Source organism: Pangasianodon hypophthalmus, chromosome 27, assembly GCF_027358585.1.
Source record: "Pangasianodon hypophthalmus isolate fPanHyp1 chromosome 27, fPanHyp1.pri, whole genome shotgun sequence".
Classification (NCBI taxonomy): Eukaryota; Metazoa; Chordata; class Actinopteri; order Siluriformes; family Pangasiidae; genus Pangasianodon; species Pangasianodon hypophthalmus.
In genome coordinates, this window is record NC_069736.1 from 418,971 (window position 1) to 437,492 (window position 18,522).

At 44.7% G+C, this 18,522-nt stretch overlaps 2 protein-coding genes across 3 annotated transcripts in view; one reads left to right on the forward strand and one right to left on the reverse strand.

Annotated features, from left to right (window-relative positions):
• Window positions 1–1,458: 1,458 nt before the first annotated feature.
• srrt (serrate RNA effector molecule homolog (Arabidopsis)) lies at window positions 1,459–10,975 on the reverse strand. Of its 2 annotated transcripts, none has more exons than XM_053230602.1 (20): window positions 10,823–10,975; window positions 9,976–10,130; window positions 9,456–9,584; window positions 9,177–9,323; window positions 8,868–9,056; window positions 7,017–7,186; window positions 6,431–6,612; window positions 5,643–5,750; window positions 5,224–5,446; window positions 4,939–5,105; window positions 4,746–4,807; window positions 4,520–4,598; window positions 3,854–4,036; window positions 3,580–3,750; window positions 3,172–3,325; window positions 2,802–2,995; window positions 2,551–2,707; window positions 2,112–2,207; window positions 1,922–2,024; window positions 1,459–1,717 (listed from the first exon to the last, which is right to left on the reverse strand). In XM_053230602.1, the coding sequence occupies exons 2-20, from the start codon at window positions 10,092–10,094 to the stop codon at window positions 1,642–1,644; spliced, it is 2,709 nt and encodes a 902-aa protein (XP_053086577.1). In that variant the 5' UTR covers window positions 10,095–10,130; window positions 10,823–10,975; the 3' UTR covers window positions 1,459–1,641. The 2 variants fall into 2 exon arrangements, with proteins under 2 accessions (XP_053086577.1, XP_053086576.1); XM_053230601.1 differs by having other exon boundaries at window positions 9,456–9,598; window positions 9,975–10,130.
• A 277-nt stretch (window positions 10,976–11,252) lies between these two features.
• The window catches only part of atp6v1aa (ATPase H+ transporting V1 subunit Aa), a 12,365-nt gene continuing 5,095 nt past the window's right edge, over window positions 11,253–18,522 (forward strand). Inside the window, exons 1-10 of the mRNA XM_034300639.2 lie at window positions 11,253–11,384; window positions 11,909–11,990; window positions 12,126–12,254; window positions 12,663–12,877; window positions 13,026–13,163; window positions 14,473–14,624; window positions 14,773–14,935; window positions 15,851–15,959; window positions 16,365–16,487; window positions 16,575–16,689. Of these exons, the coding sequence (XP_034156530.1) occupies window positions 11,909–11,990; window positions 12,126–12,254; window positions 12,663–12,877; window positions 13,026–13,163; window positions 14,473–14,624; window positions 14,773–14,935; window positions 15,851–15,959; window positions 16,365–16,487; window positions 16,575–16,689 (1,226 nt within the window). The 5' untranslated portion in view covers window positions 11,253–11,384. The remainder of the gene's footprint in view (window positions 11,385–11,908; window positions 11,991–12,125; window positions 12,255–12,662; window positions 12,878–13,025; window positions 13,164–14,472; window positions 14,625–14,772; window positions 14,936–15,850; window positions 15,960–16,364; window positions 16,488–16,574; window positions 16,690–18,522) is intronic.

Here is an 18,522-nt window from a genome sequence, read left to right on the forward strand (position 1 = left end):
ACTCTCACCTGGTTTCACTTCTCCTCCTCATCACTGTGTGTATTTAAGGCCTGTTTACTGCTCGGTCAAGTTTCTGCCTGTTTTTGACTTTGAGGCACGTTTTTAAAGCTCAAAAGAAAAAAGAAAGAAAAAAAACATGATTACTGTGATTTCTGCAAATGCAGCATGTTCCTGGATTAACAGCTTTGTTAGCTTTATTCTTTAATTTCATTTAATTAATCATTGTATTATAAAGCAGGAAGCCTCACAGTATAGAATCACAGTAATGAGTTATATTTAATACAGGATATTTAACTGTGGCCTGTCATTCCAGAACCAGTGAGAAAATGTTTATGCCTCAGTCATGAAGTTATTCTGGTTGTTAAAGACACTCAGGAATCTGCAGGACCTCAGACAGATGAGGAGAACGAGTGAACATGTCTCTCAGGGGGTTTTTCCTCACAACCATCGCCTCTGGCTTGATCTTTACTCATACACTTAATAAATTCAGGATATAAATTTTTAGTTCTGTAAAGCTGCTTTGTGACTTTGTCCACTGTTAAAAGCTCCATATATAAATTTATATACAAATAAAATAATTAAATTAATGAGTGTTGATTGGTGACCCTTCATATGAGTCTTATGAGCTTTTATAAGGAATGAGTCTCATTACAACTGAAGGATATTATGATTTTAAAAAACTTATGACTGGAAATGTAAGTTGGCTGTTAAATTCTCCATGCAGACAGTCTGAATAATTTTACATAAACAAAACAATAATTTATTCATTTCACTGATGCAGTAAAAGTAACCAAGCTGCATATTTATTATTATTATTATTATTATTATTATTATATACAGTTTATACAGCACACAGCTCCTCCTACATCCTGCACAGAAGCTCATCTTTCATTTTATTAAAATAATGTTAATTTGTTTAATTCCTGAAGTTCTTTATATGTAAGCACGATAAATCAAGTGTGAGACTTTCCCCTGTTCAGCTCTGACATCATGGACTTTTCCAAATCCGTTATTTCCTCTGCTGCTGAGAGATTTGTGAATAAAGGAGAAAAAAAGAAATGGTTTAGAGATTTCCAATCTAGGGGTTGTGACCTCATGCAGGGTCACGAGAGAAACTCACAGTCTCCTCTTTCGTTTCATTCATTTATTTTACTAATTAATATTAGAAATATCGAAGATGGAGTTTGTGTAATATTTGAAAATGTTAGCAGGAGTCACTTTCAGACAAAAGCCACATTTTAAATGAATAGTGTATGTTTTATTTTAGTCTTTTCCCCTCTCCTGACACGCTGCATTTGTGGAGTTCAGCAATAAAAACGAACAAATTTCTCTGTTAAACACACTAGTGCTGTGTCTCAAATCACAGCACACTTATGTACTGTTCTAGAGCGTTACTGAGCACTAACGCTAACCAGGTTTCCTAGTAAATAAGTAAATAAAGCAGGCAGAGCGAGCCGATCTGTTCCACGTTATGCTTTTATTGAAGAACAAAACAAGGGCTAAATGTAAAGTGTGGGTGTAACAGTGTGCACTCGTACACGACGGGGAAGAACACTAAAGAGGCGCTCGGACCTGCAAGAGATTCATCAAAATTAAAACAAGAGTGAGGCAGTAAAAATGAGGAAATAAAAAAGTGGATGTCTAAAAGAAGTCCACGTCGTCGGGAGCGTCCAGGTCGCGGTACTCGATGATGTTACGGGGATCGCCGCGCATCATCCTGAAAAACACGAGGAAACAAACATAAAGGTTTGAGATAGAAATATTTTTAAAAAAATGTTAAATAATTTAGATAACTCAGTTTGAGTGCTGGAGCACTTTTTCTTCTGAATGATTTATTAACACTGTAAAAGGACAATCTGTGTGTAATCTGTGTGTGTGTGTGTGTGTGTGTGTGTGTGTGTAAATATTGTTAATTGTGTACCGGTTGTTTCTGGGTTTGCCGGGATAACCACCCTGACCACGGAAGCTGTCGTAATTCCCCCTTCCTCCTCCGCCATACTGGTTTGGAGGATAAGGAGGACCTGCTACAGAGAGGAGAAGAAAACAATCATAAACTCTCATACAGCTCACACACACACACACACACACACACACACACACACACAATTTACCTCCGTAGCCCATCACTGGAGGTCTGGGCTGCCCAAATCCCAGCAGGCCCTGAGGACCCTGAGGATGGAAAGGAGGACCACCAGGAGACATCACACCTACAGAAAGAAAGAGAGCGAGAGAGCGAGAGAGAGAGCGAGAGAGAGAGAGAGAGAGAGAGAGAGAGCAGTATGGTGAGATATGATTGATGTTGATGGTGTTAATCATTAATAAAGTCCAGTAATGAACACTGTGTTTTCAGGCTACTGTCTAAGAAATATTCAGAAAATTGACAGGTTTTTGCTTCATTTATTCCAGTTTTTTTGTGTCATTACACTCGTGTTTATTGGCCACGGCTTCATCTGTAACCACATAAACTTTATAAACTTCTAAATATCATCAGTTTTTGTAAATTCTAGCTCCTTAAAGTCAGATGGGTGCCGTGTCCGTGTCGGCTCTCACCCGGAGTGGGGCCTGGAGGGGGCAGAGGCTTTAACTCGGGGATGGACGGTCTTTTAGCGTCCATCAGGAAGTTGTTGAAGAACTCCACTTCCTTCTTCACCTCCTCGATCTTATCTCCGTGTTTGTTCAGGATGTGCTTCCTCACAAACTCGGGACCCTGAGGAGCAGAAAGACAGAGAAATCATCAGCTCCGTGTATAATACAGGAAGTGAAGTGAGGAAAATCTATCGCCTCGCAGCTGGAAACTGCACCTTGAACTTCTTGCCGCTGAGAGGACACAGCCACTTGTCCTTCCCCAGCTCCTGCGTGTTAGCAGACACAAACTTCTCCACTTCCTGTTCCGGATCTTTCCGGCCCATTTTTATGGCTTCCTCCTCAGACAGGGTTTCCTTCACGCTGAACAAGGGGCTGAGTTTCTCCTCGAACGTCTTCTCCCAGTCGCTCACTACACACACACACACACACACACACACACACGGGTATGTGTTTGTTATATTAAATACTCTGAAGATGTAATGAGAGAACTGTTTGAACATCGTTACGATGCATTCATTATGATGCAGCACTATACGCGCACGTGTGTGTGTGTGTGTGTGTGTGCGCGTGTGTGTGGTATCTCACCCTCTCGGTGCGTGATGCGGTTCGGAGGAATCGGGCCGCGGACGTGGATGATGCCACAGCGGTTGGGCATCTCGTCCTCGCTCGTGTATTCACACATGTTGTAATAATCGATAGAGTGAACAATACGCAGATAGAACAGCAGACGATCCAACACCTGGAAAACACACACACACACACACACACACACACACACACACACACACTCTCTTAATGAGCTTAGATTCTGTTTAAAGCTCATTTCTGTTACACAGGCTACGTGACGCGACTGCAGTTTGATCAGGAAGCTGTGTGTGTTGTAAGCGTGCTGCTGGAGGTTATCAGTAATGTACGATTAAAAGCTCGCAGCGTGTGTATCGGAGGTGACGCTGATGAATGATGAATGAGGAAGGTGCAGGTGAAATGTCCTGCCTTCACGAGTTTCTCGTCTCTCTCCACGGTGATCTCAGTGGGATTGCCTTCTTTATTCCCGTCCTCTGAGTCAACCCCGCCCACATTTCCCAGAAGCTCCTCCTCCTCAGCGCTCACCTCCTCGATGAGGTAATCCGTGATGTTTTTTAGGATGGGGTTCTGAGCTGGAAGCTACACACACACACACACACACACACGTCATAAAACATACATTACAGAAAGTGTTCTCCTAAATCTATGGCAGTGTGTGTGTGTGTGTGTGTGTGTGTCTCACCTCAGCGGTGTGTGTGTCTCCGTGGCCCCACAGCCCCTCCCTCTCGTCCAGTGCGTGTATAAGTTTAGCTGATAGTTTGATGTCGTTTCTGAGAACCTGTTTATGCTGCGTGATTCCGTTAACGTTCCGCACACGCCGCGCCAAATCCCGATTCACTCCTGGAGCTAACTCACAGTCGCGCAGCTACACACACACACACACACACAAACACACACACACACACACACGAAGCAAAACAGGATATCAGAAGATAGAGAAACAAAAAGGAAGCAACTGAAAATAAAGTTAATTTTTTTTTTTTTTAAAAAAAAGAAAAATTAAAAGTTGTCTATGGCTTAAAAAATAGCGATAATCAGGAGGATAAATTATTTTTAAATTAAATCTAAGGAGTATTTTCTACTGTCTTTTCTAAAGTTATAATTAGCAAGGAACATTTAAAAAAAAAAAAAAAAAACATAAAATCAATCAATCAATCAGTTATTCTCAGAGGCCAGAGGGGGCGGGGTCATGTGGCCATGTGGAAGGTTCCAGAAAAGTTTACAAAACTGATCTCTGGATTTGCGCTTCACAGAATTAGTGATTTTGGAATCATATTCATGTTTTATATTGAACGGGAAATAAATAATAAATAAATAATTTTATAAACAGCAGGATGTAATCGCTCACCCGGATGTTCTGCAGGTTCCAGCAGATCTCTTTGATGTTGACGCTTCGGTCAAAGGTCACCCAGCAACGCCTGAAAAACCTAACACACACACACACACACACACACACGATTTTAACATTTACTTAAAACAGTAAATGTACATAATTCTTTTTGCTTTTCCTTTAAACGTCTGTGTTCATGAGGCGAGACACGAGGCATCAGCACACGTGTGTGTCAGTGTCTCACCTGCGCTCCGGTTGTGGCTCAGACAAACACACACGCATGAATCCAGGATAACGGCGACACAACTGAGGATGGACACGCACGCACACACACACACACACACACACAGTTATCACTAACTGACAATATGTTTGTGAGATTATTTGATTATTTAATTGATTAATTAAGTGATGAATGAAGTAATTAGTGCACTGACAGCGACGATCTCAGCTTTCGATATGGTGGGTGCGATGCTCCTCATGAACAGAGAGCAGGTCATGTGGAGCGGCCGAGGTTTAGGAGGCTGATCATCCTTCACTTTCTTCTCCTCCTTCTCTTTCTCTCTCTCGCTCTGCTTCTCTTCCTTTCGCCCCTTCACATCAGCTACACACACACACACACACACACACACACACACACACACACACACACACACACAGTTCAACAGCGTGTTCTTTCTTCTTACTGACAGATCAGTAGAGATAACAAATCTTACACTGACCTTCACCCTCCTCTTCCTCTTCTTCCTCCTTCTCTTCTCCTTCTTCATTCCTTCCATCCCCTTCTCCCTCTCCATCCCCCTCTCCCTCCGCTTCTCCTTCTCCCTCCGCAGGTTTCTCTGAGCAGTGAGAGTTCGAGTCGGAGTCGGAATCTGACTCGCTCTCTGAGGCGCTCGCCTCGTCCTCGCTGTCGCCGCTGTGCTTCCTCTTCCTCTTCTTACTCAGCTACAGAGAGAGAGAGAGAGAGAGAGACAGAGAGAGACAGACAGGACTTTAAACATGTACATCAGGACGAGTGCACACACACACGCACGCGCGCGCACACGCACGCGCGCACACGCACACGCACACACGCACGCACGCACACGCACGCACGCACGCACGCACACACACACGCACACACGCACACACGCACACACACCTTCTTCGGCTCCGAAATCTCTTCAGTTGAAGCTTCTTTATCAGGTTTGTCTCCTTCACCTCCTGCTTCACCATCTGCATCCTTCATTCCAACGTCTCCACCCTCTCCCTACACACACACACACACACACACACACACACACACACACGATTAACAAATAAAAAAAACAGAAATGTTCTTCTATGAACGAGAGATTAAAATTAAACCAAGTCCTGTTTGTTTGTTAGTTTTTTTTAAATATGGTTTTAATATCCGGTATTTTCTACAGCTTTACAGAGCCGCTCATTTCTCACACACATCACCGCGGTACGAGTTCAGTTCCTAACTTTTACCTTTTCTAGTAAAATGACTTTAGATGTGCCTTTAGAGCTACTGCTGATTATTTTCAGAAATCTGTGAGGCACAGTTACTGTTTGTTTACTGCATTCTCCTCTCACACCATCATAAACCTTCATTCCAGCATGCTGGGCTCTGATTGGCTGAAAGCACCAGGGATAAAGACTCGTATGATGTCACTATGAGCGCACTGTTATTCAACGCACTTACAGCATCCCACAATGCACTGCAATCAGTTCATGTACAGTATCTGTGTGTGTGTGTGTGTGTGTACTCCTGATTAACGAGAGATGGCGAGAGGAGAGGGATAAAGAGGGATGGAGAGGGATGGAGAGGGATGGAGAGGGGAGGGATGGAGGGGAGAGGGATGGAGAGGGATGGAGAGGGGAGGGATGGAGGGGAGAGGGATGGAGAGGGGAGATGTTGGACGAGTGTGTGACGGAGTAAAGCACCTCTTTGTCGTCCTTCTCGGTGGACGCTTTGCGCTCGCTCTCCGCTCCTCTGTTCTCGTCACGTTTTTGGTTTTCGGATGGCGGTCCTCCAGACGACAGTCTCTCTCTCTCCTCCTCGTCCTCCAGCGGCTGCTCGAGGATGCGCAGATCGTTCTCCATCCCTCCCTCCATCTTTATCACCGCTGAACAAACAAAACACATCCGGTTTGTTAATAACTTATAACACCTCACTGGAGGATACGTAGAACACGTTTAAAGAGCATGGTGTGAAATTTTAAAAAAACAATCGAGTTCATTATGTTGGTATTGGATGCTTTATTTAGTTTTGGTAAAATAACGGTTCCTCCGCGCTGTCTAGTGCCCACTGAAACGCGGGTAACTCTGGTCATGTGACCAAAATCATCTACTTTATTGATCAAAGATCAAATCATTTATTAAAAATGAGTTTTACACCAAATGAGTAATTTAATTACTGCATAAAAACTCACACACACACTGATAAGAACATGAATATTATTAATACTGACTGTTTTACTTTGCAGAAGAAGAAGACTGTATTCGTGTGACATGAACAGTCGTCTCTCACCTGCGTCGAGGATCTTTAGGATCTGCGGCGCGCGATCGATGTCCATGGAGATGTTATCGAACCAGCCGTTCTCCATTAAATACTGAAACACGTTGAGACGGTTCTGCAGAGCGGCGTGAGCGTCGGCCTTCCTCTTCCCCGACTCATCAGGGTGATACTTAGAGCGAAACCTAGAGAGAGAGAGAGAGAGAGAGAGAGAGAGAGAGAGAGAGAGAGAGAAGAGGGGTGTATGGGGAGATCGAGAGAGAGAGAGAGAGAGAGAGAGAGAGAGAGACAGAGCAAGAGAGGTGCAGAGTGTTAATAACAGCAAGTCGTACGCTCTCTCTATCACAACACGCTTTAAACATTAACACTTCTTTCTAATTCATTTAAAAAGCATTGAATAATGAATCGTATCTACATCACTTCCTGTTTCTAGCCCTGTGTGTGTACACACTATTCTCTCCCCTCCTCTCACTCAGTAACTGTGCAATAGAATAAAAGAAAAAGCGAAATAAAATGTTGCACTCACCTCAGCTACAGGGAGAAATACTAACACACAGCAAAAACAAGACATTTTCATCAAATCTGTAATTTTTTTTGGCTCAAACATTTTTCTATAAATTTACCTGCAGGTTTAACTCGCAGTATTACCACACATATAGACAGAGAGGCCTCCTCAGGGGTGTGTGTGTGTGTAAAAACACACACAGTTTCTGCACTCTTGCCATTTCAATTCCCGCATATCAAAAAAAAGGGAGGTGAAAAAGACGGGGAGTTTGTTTTTGTGCGTTGGTTGGACTGTCTGACTAAAACCCTGAACACTTTGTTTCTAAAGCAGCTGCATTGTGCGCAGTGCGAGCCCTGACTCACTAACACACGGCCTCCTGCGGAGTTCCCACAGACTCGCACTCGTCTTCTGAACAACCTTGCCGTGGAAGAAGGGAAGAAGCAATTCGGTTCGTTAATTGTAGAAAAAAATAATAAAAGAAACAAAAAAAAAATGACATGAACAGCAAAGCTAAACTAAAATGAAACATGACATCTGCTTAAGGAAATAAAATAACAATCCTGTGGAGAAAAAGTTCAGGAAAATAAACAACAATCACGAGACTGAAGCCCTGCTGGGACGGCGTTAGTTTCTCACCGTTTATATCGAGAACATTACATCACCCTGCTGCTGTGTTCTGCGCTCTGATTGGTCAGAAGGTGTTGATTAATTCTCTGTAACAGCAGCTCTGACAGTAGCGCAGGTTTATATTAATGCGCTCGCTCTGGTACGTTACGGTTTCCATAGTAACGGCTCATTCACAGGGACGTGTACAGCAGTAACTTATGTGTTTATTTAACATTTATGGAAGGAGTCTCCAGTGTCAGAGGTAAAGCTGTAACTTTAACTTTTCCGACATTTTCAGCACAGAGGAGTTTACGCTTCTCTTTACAGTTTCTCACTAACATGCTGTGATTTTTTTTGTCTTATTAACTTAATTAAAAAGAGAGAAAAAAGAAGCTGGTGAGGGAACGACCGTTTATATCTGCCCTAACAGAACTTTAAATGTAATTTTAAACGGATAAAAAGTACGGCGTTCTTTAATAAATAAGCTGTAATCGTGGTTAAACTGCTGAGGTCTCATTCCTGACGGTCTCATTTCGGCTGTAACGTTTGGACCGATTCCTCTCTAGAGAACTAACAGCGTCCCAGTAAGGCGTAACTCTAAGTGCAGTACAGACGCATTTAAAGCGTAAAAAAGCCCAACACACTGAAGCATTAACACAGAGCAGCTATTCCTCCTGCACTATTTCATCCTTCCCATGCATTAATAAACACTCCACTGTAACACACACACAGGAGTCAGCGACTCCGGGTCGTACCACTCTTCTCCTTTGTGAGCGAGGAAGAACTCCTGCATCTGCTGCCGTCTGAAGTCGATTTTGTACTCGTTGTAGCGTTTGACCGACTCCGTCTCGTCCACCGAGTCGTCCAGAGACAGCAGGAACTCTTTGAAGGTCTTCATCACGGGAGGAGGAGGACCCAGGTCCAGGTCATGGATGTTCCCCAACCTGGGAAAGAATAATAATAATAATAATAATAATAATAATACACAGTGTGTGTGTGTTTATTATTATTAATAATTATTAGTCATATAGCAGCGTTAGGAAATGATCACACGGCGCCCTCACCTGGCCTGGATGGGGATGGCGTGGTGCGGCTGCATGAGGTGGAGGTCGGGGTGACCCCAGGGCTGCGGGGGGGCGTAACTGGGTCCTCCACCTCCTCCATAACCCAGATCATAACCTCCATGATACGGGTCTCCGCCATGATCGTCCCTGAGCAGGCGAATAACACGGCGTCAGGAAGGTTTACAAAATAAAAGTGTGTGTGTGTGTGTGTGTGTTCCTCATGATGAGTCGTATAACATTATCAATCTTTCAGTAAAGTGGTGTGTGAACACGCAGTACCAGTCCCTCCTCATGCGTTTCTGCTGCGGGCTCATGTCGTGTCGAGGTGGAGAGAATCTCTCTCTCCGTCCTCTCTCGTACTCGCGGTACTCGCCACGGCTCCGCCTCTCTCTCCCGCGGTCCCACTCTCTGGCCGACGGCCGCCAGTTCACCACAAACACAACAAACACAATAAAAACCAAGCAACAACCCAAACATATTACAGCACTTTCAAGGTGGAGGAGTTTGTCAGTGTAAAATATTATTTTAATAACATTAATATATTGTTTATAAAGCTCTGTATTTCAAAACACTCATGATTTACACACAGAATATAAAATATACATAAATATATAAATAATATATGCTGCATAAGGTGTCTGTGTTATACAGCATCCATGATCCAGTGTTACACATCAGGTCACAACTGAGCTGTGTGTGTGTGTGTGTGTGTGTGTGTGTGTGTGTGTGTTGTCCTAAAGTTTAAAGTCATAACCGTTCCTCTGGTTTTAACACTCCATGTTGATTCCCTGATGCTCACCGATCGCTCCAGTCGTCTCTGCGCCGGTCTTCTCTCTCTCGAGACCGATCGTAGTCGCTCCTCTCTCGGCGGAATTTGTCCCTGCGCCGGCGATCATACTCATCATCGCTGTCCGCCATGTCGGTCTGTCAGTGACGCGCAGGCACTAAATCACACTAAACACACACACACACACACACACACACACACAGGGGAACAAGTCATCACTCAGTGAGTCCTCACAAACACGCCACAGTTATTAGATGATTTTATCTGCTCTCTCATGTGAGCATCTTACTGTTTCCCATGAAGACCTAGTGGACATAGTGCGCACTACATAGGGCACTACTTCTACAGGGAATAAGGAACTCCATCTCAACTCCATCTTCTATCTATTTTGTGCATTAAACTGTATTAATAAACTTCTCTTCCTCTTTATTCTATGGACATGAAGTGCACTTGGAGTGTAGAAGCCCTTCACTTACACCCTATGTAGTGCACTACTTCTGTAGAGGAAATGTAGGGCTAATAACAGCTAATAAATTCTGCTAACGGATCTTTCACATAAAATTAAATTTCAAGAATACATATCTAAAATAATTTAAATAACACTTTAATTGACTGTACGTTAAAATGGACTTGGATGTATATTATAATAAAAGCCGAATGCTAATCAGCTCTTCCTAGCTAGCATCCTCAACAGGCTAGTACAACACTGCTAGCTAATATTACTCAACTCGCGTTCGTTATTAACATTAGCTTTAACTAGCAGGTCTGAAATGTATCCAAATATCTTACTTTACTGGCACAAGAGAAAAGAATAAGCACAAATAGGCGAAATAACATGCTTTAAAGGAACCATTGTTACCGATTAAGAGGCAGTAAGATCCCGCCACCCACGGTTTCCTTCCAGAAAAGCAGAATTCCCGGATGTACAGTTTTTCCGGATGTCCGCTAATATGCCGCTAACATGGCGGAGACTCTGCTCACAGCGCCACCGTCTGTCCTGGAGGCCACAATGCAGCGTGTGTGTGTGTGAGATTCCTTACGGTAAAATAAAACACAAATAATCCTTTAACAATCCTGAAAAACAAATAGATTTACACAGAATTATCTCATAATATATATATATTAAATAATTTAAGAAATATAGTGCTACAATGCCGCAAACACAGGAAGTGAACGAACTGGAACTTCGGAAGCGCGAAACTGAAACCCGTTAACCGCCATTTTGGATCTGGATGTTATGTTTTTAATGTACTGCGCGCTCTGTGTTGAGCCGTAATGGAGCGCTTTTGCCTAAATGAATTTGACGCTAAATCCGACAGTCAGCATCAGCTGGTTTACTGATGTCCTGACTGTCGCACAGTCAACTTCAGGACCGCCTTTTATTTATTTATTTATTTAATTAATTTATTTAATAAGATAAGGTAAGATATGATTGACTTGCACCAGAATGTAGCTGCTTTTCTGTTGAATGTTTTTCATCTCATTAGAGCAGTAATTATACACAGTGTGTAAGTGAAACTTTACAGAGAGTTTAATTACTTTTACTAACAACTGGGAAAGCTTTTATTCTAAATGCACTTTTATTATTATTATTATTGTTATTATTATTATTATAGTCTTAGAATAGAAGTCGTGTAAATAATATTTGCTCATGTCAGTGAAGCTTCATTATATATTTATTCATTCATTGTGCGTGTGTACAGTTGATTGAAAAAGTTTGCACACCCCCTCCATGCTTTCTGGGGGTAAGAAAAGAAACTCTACCTGCTTACAAAGTACACAGAGAGGCTGGAGTTAGTTCTTAATTAATATTTCTGTCACACTGTTTTTGATTAAATCAAATGCATTGCCTTATTTCAGTAAAGGACATGTCTGTTTGTCTATCTATCTATCACATGGTGCATGTAGCTATAATGAGTGTTTGCTGAATTTGTATCTATCTCAGATGGATTTCTCTAAACTGCCTAAAATCCGTGATGAGGAGCGTGAGAGTCAGTTCGGTTACGTCCATGGCGTCTCCGGTCCCGGTACTGAACCCTGATCTGAGATCTGCCTTAATACTGTCATACATTACAGCATACTGATTCCAGATCAGCTCACACTCACACGTACATGTCAGTTACTGTGTGTGTGTGTGTGTGTGTGTGTGTGTGTGTGTGTAGTGGTGACGGCGTCCAGCATGGCCGGGGCTGCGATGTACGAGCTGGTGCGAGTCGGTCACAGTGAGCTGGTGGGAGAAATTATCCGACTGGAGGGAGACATGGCCACTATTCAAGTGTATGAGGAAACCTGTATCCTTAACTATTCACACACACACACACACACACACACACACTGACTCACACACTCACACACACTGGCCTAGATTTAACTGATCCATCTCACACATCCTCTTGGGGAGGTCCATGTTTATTTTCCACGGATATTTAAAATCTTCAGATATTTAAAATGTCATTCACATCGCCATAGCAACCGTATCCCAGCAGTGGAGCTTCTGAAACATCAGAGACACTTTATTACCCCTGTGTAGTGTACAGAGCAACTCCAAACAAATTAAACACAATATCGTACTAAATGAGGACTTTATTGAATAAATTGTTATGTTGTTGTAGAATGTGAAGACTTTTAAACACTCGAGGACACACTAGTGTCTTTCAGCAGTGGGTGTGTGTGTGTGTGTTTTCCTGAGCTCCATGTAGCCGGTGTGTGTGTAGGAGACCCTGTGCTGCGGACTGGGAAACCCCTGTCGGTGGAACTCGGGCCGGGAATCATGGGTTCGATCTTCGACGGGATTCAGCGACCGCTAAAGGACATCAACCAACTGACAAAGAGCATTTACATTCCCCGAGGAGTGAACATCGGAGCGCTGAACCGCCAGATCAAGTGGGAGTTCTCTCCATCACAGAGCCTCAGGGTGTGTCTGTGTGGGTGTGTCTGTGTGGGTGGGTGTGTGCGAGAGAGAACACAAGAAGTGAGACTGATAATTTATGAATGACTAAATGAGACACTTTGACACTGACACTTTGTGTGTGTGTGTGTGTGTGTGTGTGTTTGTGCCTCAGGTGGGCAGTCACATTACTGGAGGTGACATTTACGGTGTCGTGATTGAAAACTCGCTCATTAAACACAAGGTCATGTTACCACCACGTAGCCGAGGAACAGTGAGCTACATCGCTCCACCCGGACACTACAGTGTATCTGTGAGTCTTTCACACACACACATACACACACACACACACACACACACATACAGGTATACACACACACACAAACACACACACTAATCAGCAATAACATTAAAATCATCTGCCTAATATTGTATAGTTCCTCCTTGTGCCACCAAAACAGCTCTGACGTGTCGAGGCCTGGACTCCACAAGACCTCTGAAGGTGTGTGTGGTTTCTGGCACTAAGATGTTAGCAGCAGATCCTTTAAGTCCTGTAAGTTGGGAGGTGGAGCCTCCATGGATCGGACTTGTTTGTCCAGCACGTCCCACAGATGCTTGATCGGATTGAGATCTGGGGAATTTGGAGGCCAAGTCAACACCTTGAACTCTTTGTCATGTTCCTCAAACCGTTCCTGAACAGTTTCTGCAGTGTGTCAGGGAGCATCATCCTGCTGAAAGAGGCCACTGCCATTAGGGAATATCGTTGCCATGAAGGGGTGTAACCTGGTCTGCAGGAATGTTTAGGTAGGCGGTACGTGTCAAAGTAACATCCACATGAAGGCCAGGACCCGAGGTTTCCCAGCAGAACATTGTCCAGAGCATCACACTGCCTCCGCCAGCTTGCCTTCTTCCCATAGTGCATCCTGCACAATGCACTGTGTGTTAACTTTTTCAGCAGTTTGTGCTACAGTAGCTCTTCTGTGGGATCAGACCAGATGGGTCTTCACTCCCCACATGCATCAGTGAACCACTGCACGCCGGGAACACCCCACAACACCTGCTGTTTTGGAGATGCTCTGACTCAGTCGTCTAGACTTCACAATCTGGCTGTTGTCAAAGTCGCTCAGAGTCTTACACTTGCCCATTTTTCCTGCTTCCAACACATCAACTTCGAGAACTGACTGTTCACTTGCTGCCTAATATATCCCTCCCCTTTACAGGTGCCACTGTAACGAAATAATCAGCATTACTCACTTCACCTGTCAGTAGGTTTAATGTTATGGCTGAGATATATATATATATATATACGCATATATACAGACCTGTACAGATACACACTCAATAGTACTTTATGAAAATGAAACAAAAGGGATAAAAGATGAGACAAGATAAAGGAACAAAAGAAAGTAAAACAGAATAAGGCCAGGAAGAAGAGAAAAATAAAGAAAAGGAGACAGAAAGAAAGACTGAGTAAGTGTGAGACAAAAAGAGATAAAATTGTAGAGAGAAAAGGAGAAAAACTGAGTGTGATTCAAATCAAGGCTGTGACATCATCAGCTGTCAGCGTGAATTTAAATTGTCCACCATTCACTCTGTGTGTTTGTGTGTGTGTGTGTGTGTAGGACGTGGTGTTAGAGTTGGAGTTTGAAGGTGTGAAGGAGAAGTTCAGCATGGTGCAGGTGTGGCCCGTGCGTCAGCTTCGACCCGTTAACGAGAAACTCCCTTCCAATCATCCGTTACTAACGGGCCAGAGAGTCCTGGACGCACTGTTCCCGTAAAACACACACACACACACACACACACATACACACACACGCACACACACGCACACACGCACAGCAACATATCCATTATATCTTTGTGAATTGAATACTGCGTGTGTGTGTGTGTGTGTGTGTGTGTGTGTGTGTGTGTGTGTGTAGGTCTGTACAGGGTGGCACCACGGCGATCCCCGGAGCGTTTGGTTGTGGGAAGACGGTCATCTCTCAGTCTCTGTCCAAATACTCCAACAGTGATGTCATCGTCTACGTGGGCTGTGGAGAGCGCGGCAACGAGATGTCTGAAGTGCTGAGGGATTTCCCTAAGGTGTGTGTGTGTGTGTGTGTGTGTGTGTGTGAGAGAGAGAGAGGGAGTGTGAGAGTGTATATGTTTGTGCATGTCAGTGTGAGTGTGTGTGAGTTTGAACGTGTGTGATTGTATGAGAGTGTGTGTTTGCGTGAGTGAATGTGTGTGTTAGTGTAAGAGTGTGTGTGAGAGTGTGTTTTTGTGTGAGTGTGAGAGTGTGTGTGTGTGAGAGTGTGTGTTTGTGGGAGTGTATGTGAGTATGTGTGTGTGTGTGTGTGTGTGAGAGTGTGTGTGTGTGAGAGTGTGTGTGTGTGAGAGTGTGTGAGAGTGTGTGTTTGTGTGAGAGTGAGTGTGTGTTAGTGTAAGAGTGTGTGTGAGAGTGTGTTTGTGTGTGAGAGTGAGTGAGAGTGTGTTTGTGTGAGAGTGTGTGTGTGTGAGAGTGAGTTTGTGTGAGTGTGTGTGTGTGTGTGTGAGAGAGAGAGAGAGAGGGAGTGTGAGAGTGTATATGTTTGTGCATGTCAGTGTGAGCGTGTGTGAGTTTGAACGTGTGTGTGTGTGTGTGAGTGTAAGAGAGTGTGTGAGTGTGTGTGTTTGTGGGAGAGTGAGTGTGTGTTAGTATAAGAGTGTGTGTGAGAGTGTGTTTGTGTGTGAGAGTGAGTGTGTGTGTGTTTGTGTGAGAGTGTGTTTGTGTGAGTGTATGTGTGTGTTAGTGTAAGAGTGTGTGTGAGAATGTGTTTGTGTGAGAGTGAGTTTGAATGTGTGTGTGTGTGTGAGAGTGTAAGAGAGTGTGTGAGAGTGTGTGTGGGAGTGTGTGTGTGTGAGAGTGTGTTTGTGTGTGAGAGTGTGTTTGTTAGTGTAAGAGTGTGTGTGTGTGTGTGTGAGTGTGTATAGTATTTAAAAGATGAGTTTGGGTGTAACAGAATTGTTGTGTGGTAGTTGACGATGGAGGTGGATGGGAAGGTGGAGAGCATTATGAAGAGGACGGTGTTGGTGGCGAACACGTCTAACATGCCAGTGGCAGCACGAGAGGCATCTATTTACACCGGTACACTGATCCACACACACACACACACACACACACACACACACACACACTAGAACTAACATCACCCATACACACTGTTAGCCATCTAGCATAGCTAAGCAATTAGCTGCTACACTGCTAACAACCACCTGCTGTCTGCGGCTGTGTCCCAGAACCACTTTACTACATCCTGTTTTACTCACACCATCAGCTAGCTTAGCACTGAACTTTCACAACAACCCGGTTTCCATGACAACTGCATTGTGGCTGTGTCCCAAACTGCACACTAAAGAGTACGTCAGCTATGGTAGCTATGCTTTTTATGGTGATTTGGGACAAATGTGTGTGACTGTGTGTGATTGGCTGGTGCTCTTTTGATGACATCATCATCTGTGTGTGTGTGTGTGTGTGTGTGTGTGTGTGTAGGCATCACTCTGTCTGAGTATTTCAGAGACATGGGCTACAATGTGAGCATGATGGCTGACTCCACCTCCCGATGGGCGGAGGCTCTCAGAGAAATCTCCGGCCGATTGGCTGAAATGCCGGCTGGTAAGTGGGGCTCGACCAGTGAAGGTTTTCAGTTACACACACACACACACACACACAATTAATGGTATTGTGTTTATTGTGTAACAGACAGCGGGTATCCTGCGTACCTCGGTGCACGTTTAGCGTCATTTTACGAGCGAGCTGGTCGCGTGATATGTCTCGGAAACCCTGAGAGAGAGGGCAGTGTGAGCATCGTCGGAGCGTAAGTACACCTGTCTACCAGCAGGGGGAGCGTAAACACACTCGAGTAACGGCAGGGAGAGCGTAAATACACCTGTCTACCAGCAGGGGGAGCATAAACACACTCGAGTAACAGCAGGGGGAGCGTAAATACACCTGTCTACCAGCAGGGGGAGTGTAAACACACCTGAGTAACAGCAGGGGGAGCGTAAACACACCTGAGTAACAGCAGGGGGAGCATAAACACACCTGAGTAACAGCAGGGGGAGCATAAACACACCTGAGTAACGGCAGGGGGAGTGTAAACACAGCTGAGTAACAGCAGGGGGAGTGTAAACACACCTGAGTAACAGCAGGGGGAGCGTAAACACACCTGAGTAACAGCAAGGGGAGCTTAAACACACCTGAGTAACAGCAGGGGGAGTGTAAACACAGCTGAGTAACAGCAGGGGGAGCGTAAACACACCTGAGTAACGGCAGGGGGAGCATAAACACACCTGAGTAATGGCAGGGGGAGCATAAACACACCTGTATAACAGCAGGGGGAGCGTAAACACACTCGAGTAACAGCAGGGGGAGCGTAAACACACTCGAGTAACAGCAGGGGGAGTGTAAACACACTTGAGTAACAGCAGGGGGAGCGTAAACACCCCTGAGTAACAGCAGGAGGAGTGTAAACACACCTGAGTAACAGCAGGGGGAGCGTAAACACACCTGAATAACAGCAGGGGGAGTGTAAACACACCTGAGTAACAGCAGGGGGAGCATAAACACACCTGAGTAACAGCAGGGGGAGCATAAACACACCTGAGTAACGGCAGGGGGGGTGTAAACACATCTGAGTAACGGCAGGGGGAGCGTAAACACACCTGAGTAACAGCAGGGGGAGCGTAAACACACCTGAGTAACAGCAGGGGGAGCATAAACACACCTGAGTAACGGCAGGGGGAGTGTAAACACAGCTGAGTAACAGCAGGGGGAGCGTAAACACACCTGAGAAACAGCAGGGGGAGTGTAAACACACCTGAGTAACACCGGAGGAGCATAAACACACCTGAGTAACACACCTGTCTACCACCAGGGGGAGTGTAAACACACCTGTGTAACAGCAGGGGGAGCGAAACACACTCGAATAACAGCAGGGGGAGTGTAAACACACCTGAGTAACGGCAGGGGGAGTGTAATCACACCTGAGTAACAGCAGGGGGAGCGTAAACACACCTGAGTAACAGCAGGGGGAGCGTAAACACACCTGAGTAACGGCAGTGGGAGCTTAAACACACCTGAGTAACAGCAGGGGGAGCGTAAACACACCTGAGTAACAGCAGGGGGAGCGTAAACACACCTGAATAACAGCAGGGGGAGCGTAAACACACCTGTATAACAGCAGGGGGAGCGTAAACACACCTGAGTAACAGCAGGGGGAGCATAAACACAGCTGAGTAACAGCAGGGGGAGCGTAAACACACCTGAGTAACAGCAAGGGGAGCTTAAACACACCTGAGTAACAGCAGGGGGAGCGTAAACACACCTGAGTAACGGCAGTGGGAGTGTAAACACACCTGAGTAACAGCAGGGGGAGCGTAAACACACCTGAGTAATGGCAGTGGGAGTGTAAACACACCTGAGTAACAGCAGGGGGAGTGTAAACACAGCTGAGTAACACACCTGTATAACAGCAGGGGGAGTGTAAACACAGCTGAGTAACACACCTGTATAACAGCAGGGGGAGCGTAAACACACTCGAGTAACAGCAGGGGGAGCGTAAACACACCTGAGTAACAGCAAGGGGAGCTTAAACACAGCTGAGTAACAGCAGGGGGAGCGTAAACACACCTGAGTAACACGCCTGTAT

Bases quoted from the DNA above. Each gene is read 5' to 3' on its own strand.
- srrt (XM_053230601.1), bottom strand. From the start codon at position 10,094: ATGGCGGACAGCGATGATGAGTATGATCGCCGGCGCAGGGACAAATTC. The intron at 9,599-9,974 runs TGAGCATCAGGG...GTGGTGAACTGG, and splicing joins GAGACGACTGGAGCGATCGG to CGGCCGTCGGCCAGAGAGTG. The intron at 9,324-9,455 runs GTACTGCGTGTT...TCGCCTGCTCAG, and splicing joins AAACGCATGAGGAGGGACTG to GGACGATCATGGCGGAGACC.